This window comes from Aedes aegypti, chromosome 2 (genome assembly GCF_002204515.2).
Source record: "Aedes aegypti strain LVP_AGWG chromosome 2, AaegL5.0 Primary Assembly, whole genome shotgun sequence".
NCBI classification, from domain to species: Eukaryota; Metazoa; Arthropoda; class Insecta; order Diptera; family Culicidae; genus Aedes; species Aedes aegypti.
In genome coordinates this window covers 356,268,741-356,286,799 of record NC_035108.1, presented here as the reverse complement: position 1 = coordinate 356,286,799, position 18,059 = coordinate 356,268,741, and the positions used below count along the sequence as shown (strand labels likewise).

At 33.7% G+C, this 18,059-nt stretch overlaps 1 protein-coding gene across 1 annotated transcript in view; it reads right to left on the bottom strand.

The window, feature by feature from the left end:
- The window catches only part of LOC110676874 (nuclear pore complex protein DDB_G0274915-like), a 156,777-nt gene that overhangs the window by 12,832 nt on the left and 125,886 nt on the right, over nt 1-18,059 (bottom strand). Inside the window, exon 4 of the mRNA XM_021846360.1 lies at nt 14,063-14,544. Within this exon, the coding sequence (XP_021702052.1) occupies nt 14,063-14,544 (482 nt within the window). The remainder of the gene's footprint in view (nt 1-14,062; nt 14,545-18,059) is intronic.

The following is an 18,059-nucleotide window of genomic DNA, read 5'->3' as shown; positions in this document are numbered from 1 at the left end:
CAAAATAGATCTAGACTAACATTTGGAAAGGGTCAAAGTTTTTTTTAACTTTTTTTATAAACCCGTATAACTCGAAAACGTTAAGACCTACAAAAAAGTGTTGTATGAGGGACTGTCGTGAAATTTCCTGACGTTTTAGTAAAAAATATTAAAAAAATAAAAACACATTTTCTACACTGAAAAAAAAAAATATTCAAAACTTCGAAGTCGATTTAAAAAAACGGCCACTTCAGATTTTGATCATCCTTAAGCAAAAAGTTTCGTAATTAGATTTACTAAAAGTCGTCCATACATTGAAAATTGGGCATATTTTAGAGAAAAAAGTTTTTCTAACATCGAATTTTTTAAGTCCAAAATGAACTTTTTATTTAATTTTTATTTCGCTTCAAATCGTCTAGTATGATCATATTTTCAAGTGATAAATGAGTTTTAATCACAAAATAGATTATATTTGTTTTATTGGGAGTAGTTAAAAGAAATAAAATGGAATTATACAGTTTTTTTTTAATTAAATTCAATTGATCTCGTGCCATACCGTTAATGAGAAAATCAACTCCTTCTAACAATCCGATGGGTTTTTTTATGGTTGGAAAGATATCACAATAATATTTAATTTCATATTTGGTCAAAGCCAATCTTAACAGGTGTCTGGAAAGGATCAATATTATGCTTATGAAAAAAGTCGTGGTTCATCCTCTGAATTGGTATACCGTCTGGCTGCAATTTGTGTATCACTAGTAGGCATAAAACAATGATACTTTTGGGTACCAGGGACAGTTTTAACCTTATCAAACAATTCCACCAATTCCTCTGACATTTTAACATATTGTTCATTAGATATATAACAGAAATTTAATTTGGTGATACATGTATCAGTTTGTTTCACTGCCCAGTCGAATAGTTCTCGCGGAGTTGCGATTGAGTTTCCATAGTCTTTTGCAAGACTTGCTTTTTTGCCATTGGCTTGAGAGTGCCACTAATAGCGTCACAGGGGCCTTTGCGTGGGATGTGGCAAAAAAGTGCCACTCTGCTTCCAATCCATGTATTTTCTTGAAATTACATAAGCTGGCAATTTTTTAATGAGCTGCAGCTCCATCTGACTTAAAAATAACTTTTGATTTGTTTAACAAAATTTATCAATTTTGAAATAAATTGCTGAACTGCTACTGTGTCATGGGTCTGATATTATAATAAAACTAACATTTTCCAATTTATTATCTTTTTTATGATAAATTTAGAATTGGGAATTATTCCAGTGATATCCTTGAGCAGCGTTACCAGTATTTAACCTTGTTGTAAGGAGTATTTTTTGTTTCGTGAAAAAGAAGACTTTTTGCAAATAAAATCATGAGTTATGAGCTTATCAATTTTTTTTAGGTGGATAACAATACAAACATGTTCATTATTTCTTATTCATCTGGCGTTTAACGCAGGTACGTTTAGTAAGTTATTTTTCACAAAACTTTTTCTAGAAGAGAATTTAATGGGATATGGATAAGGTTGTAACTTTTCAATATTTGCAATACTGTTGTGATACCTTTTGAACCATAAAAATCCGTCGGATTGTTAGACGGAGTTGATTTCCTCATAGGCAGAGGCATTTAAAAAACATAATCACTGTATAATTCCGTTTTTCAACTATTCTCAATAAAAAATACAATCTATTTTTTGATTCAAACTCATTTTTTTTTTCAGTGTAGAAAATGTGTTTTTATTTTTTCAATATTTTTTTCTCAAACTTCAGGAAATTTCACGACAGTCCCCCATACAACACTTTTTTGTAGGTCTTGCCATTTTCGAGTTATACGAGTTTATAAAAAAAAGTAAAAAAAAACTTTGGGACTTAAAAAAATCGATGTTAGAAAAACTTTTTTCTCTAAAATGTGCCCAATTTGCAATGCATGGGCGACTTTTAGTAAATTTAATTACGAAACTTTTTGCTTAAGGTGATCAAAATCTGAAGTGGCCGTTTTTTTTAAATCGACTTTAAAGTTCTGAATAATTTTTTTTCAGTGTAGAAAATGTGTTTTTATTTTTTCAATATTTTTTTCTCAAACTTCAGGAAATTTCACGACTGTCCCCCATACAACACTTTTTTGTAGGTCTTGCCATTTTCGAGTTATACGAGTTTATAAAAAAAAAGTAAAAAAAAACTTGGGACTTAAAAAATTCGATGTTAGAAAAACTTTTTGCTCTAAAATGTGCCCAATTTGCAATGCATGGGCGACTTTTAGTAAATTTAATTACGAAACTTTTTGCTTAAGGATGATCAAAATCTGAAGTGGCCGTTTTTTTTAAATCGACTTTAAAGTTTTGAATATTTTTTTTTCAGTGTAGAAAATGTGTTTTTATTTTTTCAATATTTTTTTCTCAAACTTCAGGAAATTTCACGACTGTACCCCATACAACACTTTTTTGTAGGTCTTGCCATTTTCGAGTTATACGAGTTTATAAAAAAAAAGTAAAAAAAAAACTTTGGGACTTAAAAAAATCGATGTTAGAAAAACTTTTTTCTCTAAAATGTGCCCAATTTGCAATGCATGGGCGACTTTTAGTAAATTTAATTACGAAACTTTTTGCTTAAGGATGATCAAAATCTGAAGTGGCCGTTTTTTTTAAATCGACTTAAAAGTTCTGAATATTTTTTTTTTAGTGTAGAAAATGTGTTTTTATTTTTTCAATATTTTTTTCTCAAACTTCAGGAAATTTCACGACAGTCCCCCATACAACACTTTTTTGTAGGTCTTGCCATTTTCGAGTTATACGAGTTAAAAAAAAAGTAAAAAAAAACTTTGGGACTTAAAAAATTCGATGTTAGAATAACTTTTTTCTCTAAAATGTGCCCAATTTGCAATGCATGGGCGACTTTTAGTAAATTTAATTACGAAACTTTTTGCTTAAGGATGATCACAATCTGAAGTGGCCGTTTTTTTTAAATCGACTTTAAAGTTTTGAATAATTTTTTTTTCAGTGTAGAAAATGTGTTTTTATTTTTTTAATATTTTACTCTAAAATGTCAGGAAATTTCACGACTGTCCCCCATACAACACTTTTTTGTAGGTCTTACCATTTTAGAGTTATACGGGTTTATAAAAAAAGTAAAACAAAAATTGACCCTTTCCAAATGTTAGTCTAGATCGATTTTGAAAAAAACAAAGTATGCAAAGTATCTTAGTTTCACATACTTTTGACATCCAGAAAGTTTCATTGAATTCTGAAGGGGTGCTGCTAATCGCGTGTCGAGTTGGCGTGAAATCCGTCGAATAGTCTAAAAAGGAAGCGTGGATCGTATTGCCTCAAGGATACATATTATCCCAGATTCCCTTAGCAGTCATATCAGGTCTTCAGATTCGAGGAAAAATGTTGTTTACCAAAACAGTGGCGTCCTTTTGGAATGTTGTTTCCGATATTTAATTGAAATGCTCTATCATATTGAATTGAAGATTGTTTCGAAGTTCAGACCCCTTCTGTTTCCCCCTTCCATAATGAGAAGTTTTTCTATATGTCGCAAATGCTCCACCTCAACCTTAACGTCTAACCGTTGATTCTTACGAGCATCTTGGTATACAATAAATTGTACTATTTTCAGAAGTGAAGGGAAGTGAAGATTCTGAAATCTTGCCGTAAGATGCATTTTTTTAAGAATACTAAAACAAAGTTGCTGCCCAACAAACTTTTGCTAATCCATCAATATGAAGAGAATAATGTCGTCTAAAATTTGTCACTTTTCTAACCGGTTTTAAAAAACAAAATACAAAAACTAAAACAAACTTTACCGGAAATAGGGGAACTTACGTATTCTCGGCAGCTTAAGCCGATGCCGTGCTTCTTTTGTAACTTTCTCGGATATCAGCAGACAAATTCCGTGTTTGTCTATTTACATTTATGTGTTGCTCAATCCTCTATCAATTCACACCGACAGAATTGTCAAAATGCTTTTGGAAAAGTTTTTACAACGCTGCGAACATCCCTTGTCAGTGTGACTATTGTCGGCAGCCTCAATCTCTTCGGCAACTTTCCCATAACAACTGCTGGTGAATCTCTTCGGCAGCTCCAAATCAGTTGCGTTTTGAGGCGTGCTCATTTGAATTGATGACATCTCCGGCGATATCGTTTGTTTAGTCTCGGAAATCTCACCAGCGGGAAGCGGGCAGAACAAAGAATCATCTGAATGTTTCCACTGATGTGTTTTCATAGAAAATTACTGTATATTTGGCGTTTGAAATTTGGTTGCCGATAATAGTCGAATGGTGCCGAAGCCGTAAGTCACCCTATATGAAAAATGAATTTAGTACATATACGCGTTATTCGACCTCAACTGTACAGTTAGTTGTCTTCTTATTTTAAGCACACCTATTAGAAGATGGCCAAATTGCATGCACACTAGCGCCACGACATAAAACGTCATAAAAATATATTGACACATATATTGAGATGTTCGGTAATCCAATCCGCATGGTTATTAAATTAATTAACTTATTATGCGTGGTAAATATGGATAAATTATCGGTGAAATTATTAAAAAAAATCCACGCGCTCGGCTGGGATTTCATAAGCCACATCCATTCATCTCATGTATACTATGCTCGTCTAGCATACGAGAGTCCTGGGTTCGAATCCCAGCCAATATCTGATCAGTCCTTGGGCCGCAATTTTACATCCTACTCATCAGCGTAGTGACAAGCTGATAATTTTTCAGCCAAACGACCCTCTCGGCCAAACTGGCGTTCGGCCAAATTGCCGGACACCGATCCTATAATTCTTACGAAAATCGTTAAGTGAGATTTATGTGTTGATCAATCTTTCAATAATTTTGATTTTATTTTGAACTTTTAATTTTAGTCTAGCAAGATTTGTTTTATTTGATTGGGATGCTTTTATATTTCAGACTTAGACTTTGACAATTAGGTATCTAAAAGGAACTACATTTGGTTTTCGTCAAATGTGTCAAAATCTTACAAATTTTCCTACTTTTATTTTTAATTCAAGCAACAGAGCGAGTTTCTTTAGCGAAATATTTCGTTTTTCAACCTTTATCAATGTGAACCACAAGGTTAACTCGAATATATTAATTCTCTTATACCCAAATTTTTATTTTCGATCTTATTATCATTTTTCGACATCTTAAATCTTTCTTAACACGTTTTGGGCAATGTTTCATTTTTAATCGTGAATTTATAATTTTTTTTTTGATTTTTTTTATTTTTTATTCTTGAAGCCACTTCTTGTTACAAATTTTTGGCAATAATAAAAACTTAAGATTTTACAAGACTTTTGGAAACATTAAGTTTTTTTTTCTGGAGCATATTTTATTCCGTGAGTAAAATTTAAAGAGGTTTAACATTATTTTATTACCACCAAGCTGTGATGGGCTTATTGTAGAAAAATATAAATGGTACAAATTGTTGTATTAAATCAGGCATGTGTAGGTTATATAAAAATACAATTTTTCAAACTATTTTTTAAACTACAAAAAAGTTTCAAAATTCATAAAAAAATTTTGTTTATATGCATGTTATGAGCCAACTTTTAAGCCAAAAATAAAATCATTTTGATTTCAGAGCTACGAAAAAATACACAAAATTCTAAAGTGGACCCCGTCTAAAGATGAGGTTGGGTATTAGAGGATTAGTGATTCTAATAAACCTCGTGAAATATGCTCAGCTTTGTATCACGGTGTCAAAATTTCGATTATGCCAACAAAAATCAAATTTTAGAAAACCACTTCTAAAAATTAGAACTGAGGTAGTTTAAGCTCGAGGTTTCGAGGTTTTTCAATGAGGGGAATATGATACCAAAAGAGACACCTTTAGATTTTTTTATGGATTGCAATCTTTTATAGGTTAAAGATATAATTCCAGAAATGCAAAAGAACTTTTCAAAAATATTTGCTTTATTCAGTGTTCATCCAACCACCAAGAGCTGTTTATTTTACCCGCTAGTGCAAATAGAATGAATATTTCCATCATATTTTCGTGACAATAAAAATTTGTAAAAATCATTCTATCTGCGTTAGATAACATCTACACTACTCATCATACTTACTAAAATAAATATCGCAACACACAGTTGAACCACCCCCTAAAAAGTTTAGCATCACCTCAAAATTGGTAAATTTACTTTGCTATATCTCGAGATCCTTATGATATGCGAAGAACCGACCTTCAGCAAAGTAGTTCAGCGGATCAAGGATATCCGGAAGGTGAAAAGTTTGGTTCGCAATTTTGCCGCTAGGTGGCGCTAGTGAGAATGTAAAATTGAGCGTGCTAAACTAGTTCTCTCTAGATCCACAAGAGATAGAAAGCTCGAGTCTTCGGGAAATTTGTTCAGAGTGTCATGGATATCCGGAAAGCAGACCTTTTAATTAAAAAAAATCCAGCTGGTGCCACATGTAAGCAAATAAAATTAAGAATTTCAAGCGAGTTGTATTTTGTAATCCAGATCAGATATAAAATTGAAGTTTTAAATATTCAATGATTTTAACCCGAATCACTAGGAAATGAAGTGAATAAGGACTGAATCGCTGGAATATGATGTGAATTAGTCCTGAAACTATTAAACATGATGTCATGCCTGAATCCTTTAATATGAGGTAAATCTGATATGATTTGTTAAAAAATAATAAAATTTAAGTAGACCAATCCAGGAAAAATCTTGGAAATGAAGTAAATTAGTCTTAAAGTATTTAACCATGAAGTGAATCAGACCTGAATTATTAGAAAATGAAGTAATTTAGACCTATAAAGTAAATCAGACCTGATGCATTTGAATACGCAATGAATTCGACATGGATCTCTTGGATGTGGAGTGAATCTAACATGAATCACTTGACTATCCAGTGAATCAATCCTGAATCTCTTTAATATAAAGTGAATCTGACCTGAATCACTTAAATATGAAATATGACAGACTGAATATAGCGAATCAGTCTCGATTATGAAGAGGTTTTTAAACTAATTTAAAAATGAAGAGATTAACTTAGTTACTTGAAAAAAAGTTAATTAAACCTGCATCACATGATAATGAAGTAAATCATTTCTGAATTCCATAAATATGAAGCAAATCAGATCCTTATAACTAAAATATAAATTAAATAAAACTTTAAACACATAAAAATAAAGTGAATCAGATCTAACGCCTGGAATATGCAGTGATGCCGACATGTACCACTGAAATATGAAGTGAATCAATCCTGAAACATTTGAATATGAAGTGAATCAGGTATGAATCACTTGGAAATGAAACATTGCAATATTAAATGAATCAATGGAAATTAAGTGAATCTGACTTGAATCAATTGGATATGGAGCGAACCGAACCTGAATCACTTGAATATAAAGTAGATCAGTCATGAGTCACTTGAACATGGAGTGAATCGGACATGATTCATTCAATATGAAGAAAATCAAACCTGAATTACTTGATAATGAAGTTAATCAAACCTGAAACATATGATCAGACATCAATCACTAGGGTAGGGAGTAGAGGGGCCTTCCTAAGCCGAGTGGTTAGAGTTCGCGGCTACTAAGCAAAACCATGCTGAAGGTGTCTGAGTTCGATTCCTGGTCGGTCCAGGATCTTTTCGTAATGGAAATTTCCTTGATTTCCCTGGGCATAGAGTATAATCGTACCTGCCACACGATATACGAATGCGAAAAATGGCAACTTTGTCAAAGAAAGCTCTCAGTTAATGACTGTGGAAGTGCTCATAAGAACACTAAGCTGAGAAGCAGTCTCTGTCCCAGTGAGGACGTTAATGCCAACATGAATCACTTGAATATAAAGACAATCAACCCTTTATCACTTGGATATGAAGAGTTTCTGACATGAATGATTTGAATATGATGTGTATCAGGCATGAATCTCTCGCACAAGTAAAACATACCAGAATACTTAAAAGATGCATCAGATCTGAAACATTTGACCATGTGATATATCAGACCTGAATCACTTGAATGTAATATGATTTTGATCTTAATCACTTCCACTTTCAAATGCCAAAGGCTATTTGAACAACATTATGGACATTCTATCTCATTAAATCCTGAGATTTAATAACAGTCAACCCTCCATAACTTCATGTTCCATATCTTGACAAAGTGTTGAGGAACCAGAGTGAAAATTGATTTTCTTGGCATCCTCGGAACTCAGTTACATCAGTGACGTCCGGATTTATTTGACTATCTGAACAGCTTTGTCAATGACTCGAACTTGCTATTTCATTAGGATCACAATACACAACTAGCTTAAAATTCTTCTCTCAACATGTTCACTACCGCCACCTAGTGACAAAAATAAGAGCTAAACTGTTTGCTTTTCGGATTACCTTGACCTTCTACCAACTTTTACAAAATCTTGAACATTCTTCCTTATCAAAATTATGGGATAGAACGTGTATGAAGTGAAAAATATATAATTTAATCTGTTTACCGGATGCCCTTGACTTTCTGTACAGCTTTGACGAAGGCTCGAGCTTTCAATTTCACCTAGTTCCAAGATGGAGTTTGTTTGATTAAATATGTTTACTAGTGCTAACTTACGGCAAAATTAAGAACCAAACGATTTGTTTTTCGGATGCCCTTGACATTCTGAACTAATTTGCTGAAGACTCGATCTTTCTATCTTAATTGGATCAAAAGATAAAACTAGTTAAGAATGCTCAATTTCACATGGTCACTAGCGCCAGCTAGCAGCAAAATTTAGAACCAAACTGTTTGCAATTTGGATATCCTTGAATTAATAATCAACTTTGTCGAAGAATCGAACTGTCTATCTTATCTGTGATGATATAGATGCTGATTTTTATTTGCATACTAGCGCTACATGTTCTGTTTTTCGGATGATCTTGACATTCTTAATAACTTTGCGAAAGACTCGAAGTTTCTATCTCATAAGAATCATTTGGCATAACGGTCATTTGGTATAATGGTCATTTAACATAAACACATTTTATGAAGAATAGGAAGATATTTGAGAGAAGTTATTTAATTCGAATTTTGACAAATGGCCGTTACGCCAAATGATAATGGCCATTTGGCGTAACGGCCATTTGTCAAAATTCGAATTAAATTACTTCTCTCAAATATCTTCCTAAATGGCTAAATGACCTTATTCCAAATGGACCGCTCCCATTTTTCATTGCTGAGTGGAAAAGTTTCAGGTCTTCTAGGAAATGGTAAATTCGGTTAAAACCAGAGCTGTTAAATGTCATGACCATCACGTGACTTTGACACTTGAATATTGCTTATATCATCGTTCCTAGTGGAAAAAGTCATCGGAAAATGTTTTTCCCGGTGACCTTTTCCGAATTATTATCGGTTTGCTAATGCGACATTCTGCATGCGCGGGTGCCATAAGCATTCCAATTTTGACATTTCACAGCACTGGTTATGACTGTAAAAACGTGATCTCTTAAATTTGTACATACTAAATATTTTTGGATATTGTTAACGTGAAATAGTTTGAAATCCAAAGTAAATATTACACTAAAACTTTGAAGTCACTAATCTGGTGTAAGACGCATTGAACCACATTGATTTTTATTTTGGCTTTGTGCATTAGTAGAAAGAATAAAATAAGAATATTAAGCTTGTTAATTCAATATTTGTTCAGTTAAGTGCTTTTAAAATGTGGACATATGACATAAGTCGGCCATTGAGATGGCCACCTCTAGATTCCGATATGTTTCACTTTGGATAATGTAAGCAGTGATGAGAAAAGTACTGGAGCAAACATTTACCGCCTCTACATTTACATCTTTCTACACGACCATCAAAATCCAAAGCAAACCATGACCGTTCAAAACCAAAATATGTCACGGCTCTTCAAAACTGTAATCTTCTTCTTCCTAACGTTTTTCAACCCCGAATGCGAAATGACTCGAGCACAGTGGTGACACGATTTTTGCGGTTTTCGGGGTTTTGCATTTTTGCTCGATAAAGGTAGCATGAAATTGAACTTGTTTATATGTATCGCAAAGGAATGATTGTGCTCTTTCTGTTAGAGCTAATAGATTTCAATTAGTTGTAAACACTAGCGAAATATTAGCGATTAAATGATTTAACACTTTTTTCAATCATTCACCTTGGAATGGCTGCCCGAAAACGGTCATAGTGGAGAGACAAAAACAGTCAAGCAGTGTGTGAACCGTTGGCAGCGCAACGCCTGATGGTCTTGATGCTGCTGCTACTTTGTGTTTTGGTTGAATGGCAGAATCGATGAACTGTGGTGAATTGTGGTCACAGTTCCCAAGACTGAATGTAAGTAATTAATTCACCTAAGACTATGATCGCTTTTGTAATAATAATAGTAAAAACATAATCTTTCTGTGTGTTATATAAAAAAGGGTTTAATTTAAAATTTTCTTCTTCACATTCACAGTAGTAGTATTTAAATCATTAAAATACACACAACAGCAAAATATATTGCTTGTTTGTGGTAACAGATGGTAGTCCTTTTGAAAATAATTTCTTGACATACGAACACCACTTTAGTTTTATTTATATAGAAAGATTTTAAATTTTTAAAGATTATGTTCTCTTGTTAATCCAAAACAGCAAAATACCAAAACTAAAGAAAACATTCCTTCCTTTATTATTATTATTATTCTTAGCTTAAATAGAATAACTTCCGTTTTGAGGCAAATATATTACTAACATTATTCAATGTGCTTTATACTACGTTCAAAATAGAGCTGATGTTACGTAATATATCGTCCCCTTGATGCTACAACTAGATAACTCGAAATTTGAAATTTTTGACTTCAATATGTCAAAACATTTTTCTTAATTAGATCTGCAAAATATCCACAGGTCTTAAGCGTGTGATTCAAAATACACAAGATAAAGATTATTTTTTAAATCATAATCACTGCGTTTAACCATCACCTTGTTAAACGATCATACTTTCAAAGTTGCACATCTCAAAATTTTGATTTTCGAGTTATCTAGTTGTAGCATTAAGGGGACGATATGCTCTCTATTAGAATTCATACATCTAGTTTTCACTGTAAATGTTTGATAAAAAGATATCCTATCTTAGACAATATCAGCATTAGCCAAACCAAATATATGATTGCCTAGAAGACCTGAAAAATGGCGTATTTTATAAATACGCAGCATTAAAAGCTGCATAATTTTAATTTTTAAACATTTTACAAAACATATTTTGTAGTTAAGGAAAGTAGTGCCTCGTGTTAGTTACCATGGATTTGATAGCTATTGAGTTACTCTTTTATATACAAGCTAAAAATGTTGCCCCAATTTGCCCCTGTAAATGTTAAAGGAAGGTAAAATCGATTTTTCAACATAAAATATCATGCAACTTCAAAAATGTAAAAGATACATTTTTTATGTTTTCTAAGGAAATGCATATTTTATCGATTCAAACATCTTTGTGAATCATAAGAAACATCTCAAAAATACCCAGAAAAAGATATAACAAAAAGAAACTAGTTTTAAGAGGTCGTTCAGAAAAATTAACCCATATCTCTTAAAATTCAGTAGATAGAGCTAAAGTGTATTCAGAAAATTTTCATGTAGGGTGCCGGTACCAATGGTTGTAATGTACCAGTAGATTGGACTATGGAATAAAACGAACATTTTTCAATAAAAACGACATGTGCTATTTTTGGTGGATAGATAGTCTCTAGTTTAGTCGATTTGCCAAATTTCAGCTTTTTATTTTATCAAAAAGTCGTATAAATAATTAAGTTTATGCAAAAAATTTGATCCCTTGCACCAATAGTGGCCGTCGTGTTCTAGTAGTGGATCAACGGATGGAAGCAGTTTTTAAAATGGATGTACAAAAATGAAGAAAAGCCTTAGAGATGATCTTTATGCTTCATTCGAAAGATATTAATTGCTGTTCCGAGGGAAAAATGTTAAACCTATGTAAAAATTTACCATTTTGTTTAAAATTCCTTGTATCATTCCCGAACGTCTACAACTGGAGCACTAGCGCAACTACTGGAACACGTGTACCAATAGTGGCTCAAGCGATTTAACGTTAAAAAATTAGTTTTATCACTATTTTTATATTTTCCCATATAGTAGAGGTTGAAGTCTTTCTGTTGACGCCAAAAGATCTTGGTTGAAGCTTTTCGTTATTTTATTATGATTTTTTATAGCTTAGGTAGTCCACTAATGGCACCGTCACCCTAGTGAAATTATCTATAACTTTGCCGAAGACATCATTGCTGTATCTCCACTATTGTAAAAAAGTGAAAAACTATTTCACTGCTAGGTGGATTAATCACAAAAATAATGCTCTGTCAAGGAGGGCTTCAACATCCCGAACAACTTCTCTGAAGACACCATACCACTAAAACCAACTTTTCTGGTGCAAAACATTTTAGATCACGAATTTAGGCCCTTGGAAGCACAGTGCATTGCTGCTAATTTGGTAGAATCATAATAGAGGGAATGAAAAATGATTTGATTGATATGACAAACATTACCTAATAATTTCCTTAAACCATTCAGCAGGATCAGATAAGACTAATTCAAATGAGCCGGACTTTATGAACCAGCAGAGCCAATGGCCGGTTGCCATACGGGGTTTTCGGGGAAGTGGCATTCGGGAAACTACTCGGTTTCACGCAACCAAGCAATATACTCATCGGTCATGCGATTCAAAGGGGAAGGGAGTCTGTAAAAACCTGTGCCAATGATAAAACGAATAGGTGGATAGGCGTCGCAAGGGAGCAACAAGATTGAAAATAATTAGGTGATGAAAATTGAGCAAGACATCGCGGAACCAGTAAGCATCCAAGCGTCTTGTATTTTGCCTTCACTACCGGAAAAAGGTTGGCTCAAAGCTGTGGACTTTGCTACCAAATCAGGCGCTAATGTATAATGCGGATATCATAAGAACAGTGTTCTGTGAAATTTTCAGCTTTCTCGGTGGTGATTTGAAGGTGGCCCAAAGACGATGTAGGTTTATATGAGAATTACTATCGAGAAATTTTGAAAAATGTTCCAAACACGTTAGTACTAAAATGTAAGAACAAACTTATCATCCCATAGTGAAAACTCACACCATTATAAAGAAATTTAATAAAGAAAGCAATCCAATCCGACGGATAGGAGATATTCATTACTTTGTTTTCTATTATTTAGCATCATATCCAATAAAGCAACATCCTTCATTAAGGTTTGAAGCATGAGTTTTTACTATGGGATGATCAATTTGTACTAACATTTCAGTACTAACTTGTTTGGAACATTTTTCAAATTTTCTCCATAGTTATTTCCGTACAAACCTACATCGCCTATGGGCCACTTTTAAATCACCACCAAAAAAGCTGGAAACTTCACAGAACACTATTTTTATGATAAAGAAGGAAAAGAAGATTTGGGAGATTGGATTTTCAAACATTTTTAAATTTTGAACCGCCCTAATGTACACTGCTATCATGGGTCACCTAGAAATGATTGTTAGTCACTCTGTCCCGAGGAGGAAAGAATAACTCACAATATCTTATGCATACCATATTTTGGTATCATACCACAATTAGGTATTGTTCAGTTATCAATACCTCATTTTGGTATTATAATGGTATTTGAACAGAATGTTTAAAACAATTAAAAATACTTCATTTTAGTATTCGATAGCAATTGAGGACTGCTGGAGGTATTTTATATGAAAATCCATCATGAATTATTTAGGTATTGCAATACCTTTTCTAATTATCAGCTTGGTATTTGTAGAATATGCAGAAGGTATTATTTGAGGTATTTTACCTCTTATGCAGGGCTCATTCATACCTCATTCAGGTTGTAAGTATTGGAAATTATCTGGTATGGAATACCTCAATTTGGTATTCAGTAGTTATTTTCTTCTGCTCGGGGTTCAACACTCACTTCGAATGGAAATGACGCATAATAGTGGGTGACCCACAATATTGTGACTACTGTATTCAAAACACCTTCAATGACTTCATTTACCCACTACCCATCAAGCGTTTAGGGCAGCATGAACGCAATTGCCTTCCGGCGTCATGTCATCATTACACCATTCAACATCTTGCCGACCTGGCTAGAGAGGGGCCCCCGTATTTTACCTAAATTGGCCATTGAATTTGGCCGCCTTGACTCCAACCGGAGCCAGATGTCCAGCGATAGGAGTTACGAGCTTCGGTGTGGACGAGTGCACCAAGTTGAGCGTGGTAATTTGATCCGATTTGGGTCCAAAAGGTTTGTTGGCGTGGCGAGCCATGCCCATGGCTGGGCTTACGTTGGTCAACAAGAGTGGCGTGGTCATGTACTTGGGTCCGGGAGTTTGACCCCCATAGGGTGGAGGCTTTTTGTGCGACTGTTGGGACTGAGGCGGCGACTGTTGAGGAGGCAGAAGTGTGCCACCTACCGGTTGAACCTGTTGCGTGTTCTGGTTCTGATACTGGGTGATTGGTTGGTTGAACTGCTTCAGGATGTGCGCATTGTGCTGCGCTATATGGACCAGCTCGTCCTTGCTGGTTGTGTCAAAACTCGCTACACTGATCAGCTGCTGCTGAGGTACGTGATACGGCAGGGGTCTCCAAGGAACCTGGGGATGAGTAAGCGAAACGAAGATGCGTGAGAAAGGGAGGTGATAATCGTGCATATAATTGGTGGCTGTGTTGGCCGCCGCTAGGGGTATGCGATGCGCAAGTTTACAATTAGAATTGTCTATTCTTAAGACAGTTTAAGAATTTTCCACTTATTGTATCGCACAAAGATCCAGTAAAGTTCTTACGCGACTTAGCAAGGTGCTCTTACAATTGGGATATCGTAAAATGGTATAAGCAGATTAATGTAAATTTCAGTGAGAAAAATATGTACCAAACTAAGTCTAAATATTCAACCGATCGAAAAATTTCTATCAAGTGTAAATCCTAGGTCCAAATTAAAATAATGACAACGCCGTCAGAATTTGAAGTGGTCTTGACAAAATGGCAGATAAAGTAGACAATAGATAAACAATAGATAGAGACAAAGATAGAAAACCCAACCCCAAAACTGATACATATTTTTTATATTTTTCTCCTACAGCCCAATAAATATTCTACAAAATGGTACGCTAAGTTTTTTTTGTACGTTTTTTCCTCTCGAAGAAATCATTCATTTTGTGCGGCCATATTCTAAGTGGAACAAACTTTACACATTAAAAAGCATCCCTCCTACAGAGTGAGTATTTTCCTGTCATTAATATATATGAACATGGATGCTTGAATGAAGTTATGCTTTGATTTTTTATTACAAAGTAAGTCTTCCATAGTTATATTTCTATTATTTTATTCAAAAGCATTTCAATGGAAATGTGTTTGGTTTTCCGTCATTTTTTTTTTCTAAATAGTTCAGATAGTTCTTATTTTATATAATTGAGCGAGTTTTTCAAAATCTTATTTAAAATAATGATAAAAATCTAATTTTGTATGGAGTTGTGAAAAAAAATCTTCTATACAAAAAATGCAAGAAATATCGAAACATAATTTTCACAGAAGCTAACAATGATGCCATCTGCACGTTTATATCAACAAAAGGCTAAAACTGTAACATAATCTTATGTTATACAACTAATCATATTTTGATTTCAAATTTGTTTAGATTCTTTTCCATTCGATTAATTGGAAATTATGTTGGGTCAAAGTAGAATTTCAGTTCTGGATTATAACTGTTGGCCTGCCCTAAGGAGGCAATATCATGCCGGGATATTTGAACATAGTTAACGATCCTTTCTCAAAAGGTGGCGCTTAAGCCGTTGGCTTTATCGGAACAGAGCGGAACGTTACAAAATGTTTGATGAACCGTAGAAGGGTTCTTCTCCAAACAATCGAATATTACCAAGGCCATATAAATACACCGTTAAAATAAGCTGTCTCAGTTATTGCAGATTTGTTTTCTGAACTCAGTTTAGAATTAACATTGAGATGGCAATTCATTTCCCGAGGAAAAAAATGTTCTTTTCCTGAACAGGTTGTCAATTTCATTTATTAGATTAATATGGCTGATTCTGTAACTCACGAACTTCAATTCCAAAATTTACCGATATATCAACAAGTTGAAAGATTTTTGAGACTTGTTTGGGTTTCAGTGACCCCATATTTAGTGAATAGCATGTCTTTTTAATTTTGGAAACCTGTTGCATTCAATGATCAACTTAACACCGACCAAAATTCCCTTTATATAATTCGATAAATATGCAACTAGTATTGGTTTAAAAAGTATTTGGATTATTATACATGCATCCCACCAGATCTTGTTGAACAGAATCGCTCAAAAGTGATCAACTTCACCCCTCATTTTACGGTATGGGAACTGGGGGTAAAATGAACACCCCAGGCAATTTTCATGGTTTCTTGCTTATGAAGCTGCCAGATTCTATTTCAATTGCCAGGAATTGAAGAAAGATGTGTACGTAATGTAACAAGTTGAAATATTGTGATAAAAATAGAATTTTATCATAATTATTAAAATTTTAAAAATTTCTTTCCACAGAGTCATTGTGCCAAACATGTGGGTAAAATGAACATGTAACGGAGGTAATATAAACATATACTTGGGGGTAAAATAAACATACAATAGGGGTAAAATAAACATCATTTAAATTGAACAAGTTGCGGCATGATTGTCGGCATATGGTACATGATCAATGCATATCTCAAAGACATTCTGGAATCGATGGAACGTATAGCTGCGACCATTTGGATGGCTGTCCATGTCTGTTTTTGTAATTTCTCCGAAAACTCTCGGTACCTGAAATAAAATTCGGTAGTATTCGCCCTGCCATGGTGTTCATATAACCCCCATTGGCATAGGCAAGGTTTTTTTTCTGGATGGGGCCTAGCAAATTCTTGGATTACCGAAATAATGTAGCTCGTAATTATCACCATTTTCACAAAATTTCAATTTTCATTACGGAAAAGATTCATTCAGTGAAAAATCCTGGAATTATTGAGGGTTTCTCCAAAAAAAAAGTAAAAGAAATTCTACCAAAATGAATTCTTTCCACAAATTCTTCAGAGAGTGCACTAACAGTTTTTTCCAACTTCCAGCCTTCGAGATTCTTCTTAAGGTTTCTCTTCAGATTTCTTCAACAAATCTTTAAGAAAATCTCTCAAAAATTCTTAAAAGATTGCTTGAAAAATTAACAGCCAAAATTATCTAGGACTTCCTGCAATAAACAAACACCTCACAGAAAAAGCTTTGGTGTTTTTTGTAGGATTAACTACCAAAAATCTTGTTCATTTGTAGTAGAATATACAGAAAAACTAACGCATTCAATCATTTACGAACACAATTTACATTTTTATAGACATCTTTGAATATATTTATGCTTTGTTATAAAATGTTATAAAATATTGGAAATTGGGAGGGTGCATCAGGGCATTATTGAAGTTGCAGCCGGACGATGGAGTGGAGTGCCAGTCGGAGTCTTGGAGAATGTTCCGTAACAAATGGAAAAATTTTGCATAAGAATAGTTTGTTCACTTTTCCATAAAATATTATGACGAAAAGATAGGGGGCTGAGCACAAAAGGTTGACGTTTTCCATAGTAATCTCCATATAAACTTCAAATGGCATGTGTACAGTCAAATTTCTTCCGAATCACTCAAAACTTTGGGAGGATGCTAATTACCATAATTGACATCGTTTAAGCATAGGGGAGCCAATATTTCAAAATTTGCATCATTTTAATATACATAAATACATACAAATACAGTACAAAATTTTATAGTTAGATTACACATCATAATTATATGTGAGATTGACAGTCATTGGCTATGTTGCTTAATTTAACCAGGATATATCAGCAATATATAGCTACAGGAAGCCGTCGTGAACATTTGTGTCATCGTATTTTTTTCAGGCTTGTTGGAACAATTTGTTATTATGTATTAATATTAATCATCTTTCACTCAACGATTCTAGGTCAAATAATCGAGTTATTGCATGATTTCTTATATTTTTTTATATTTTATATTATTGTATTTAATTGTTTTATATGACAATCCTTTAATTGAATCATATAACATGGGGACGGACCTGATGTAGTGGTTAGAACACACGCTTCTCACGTCG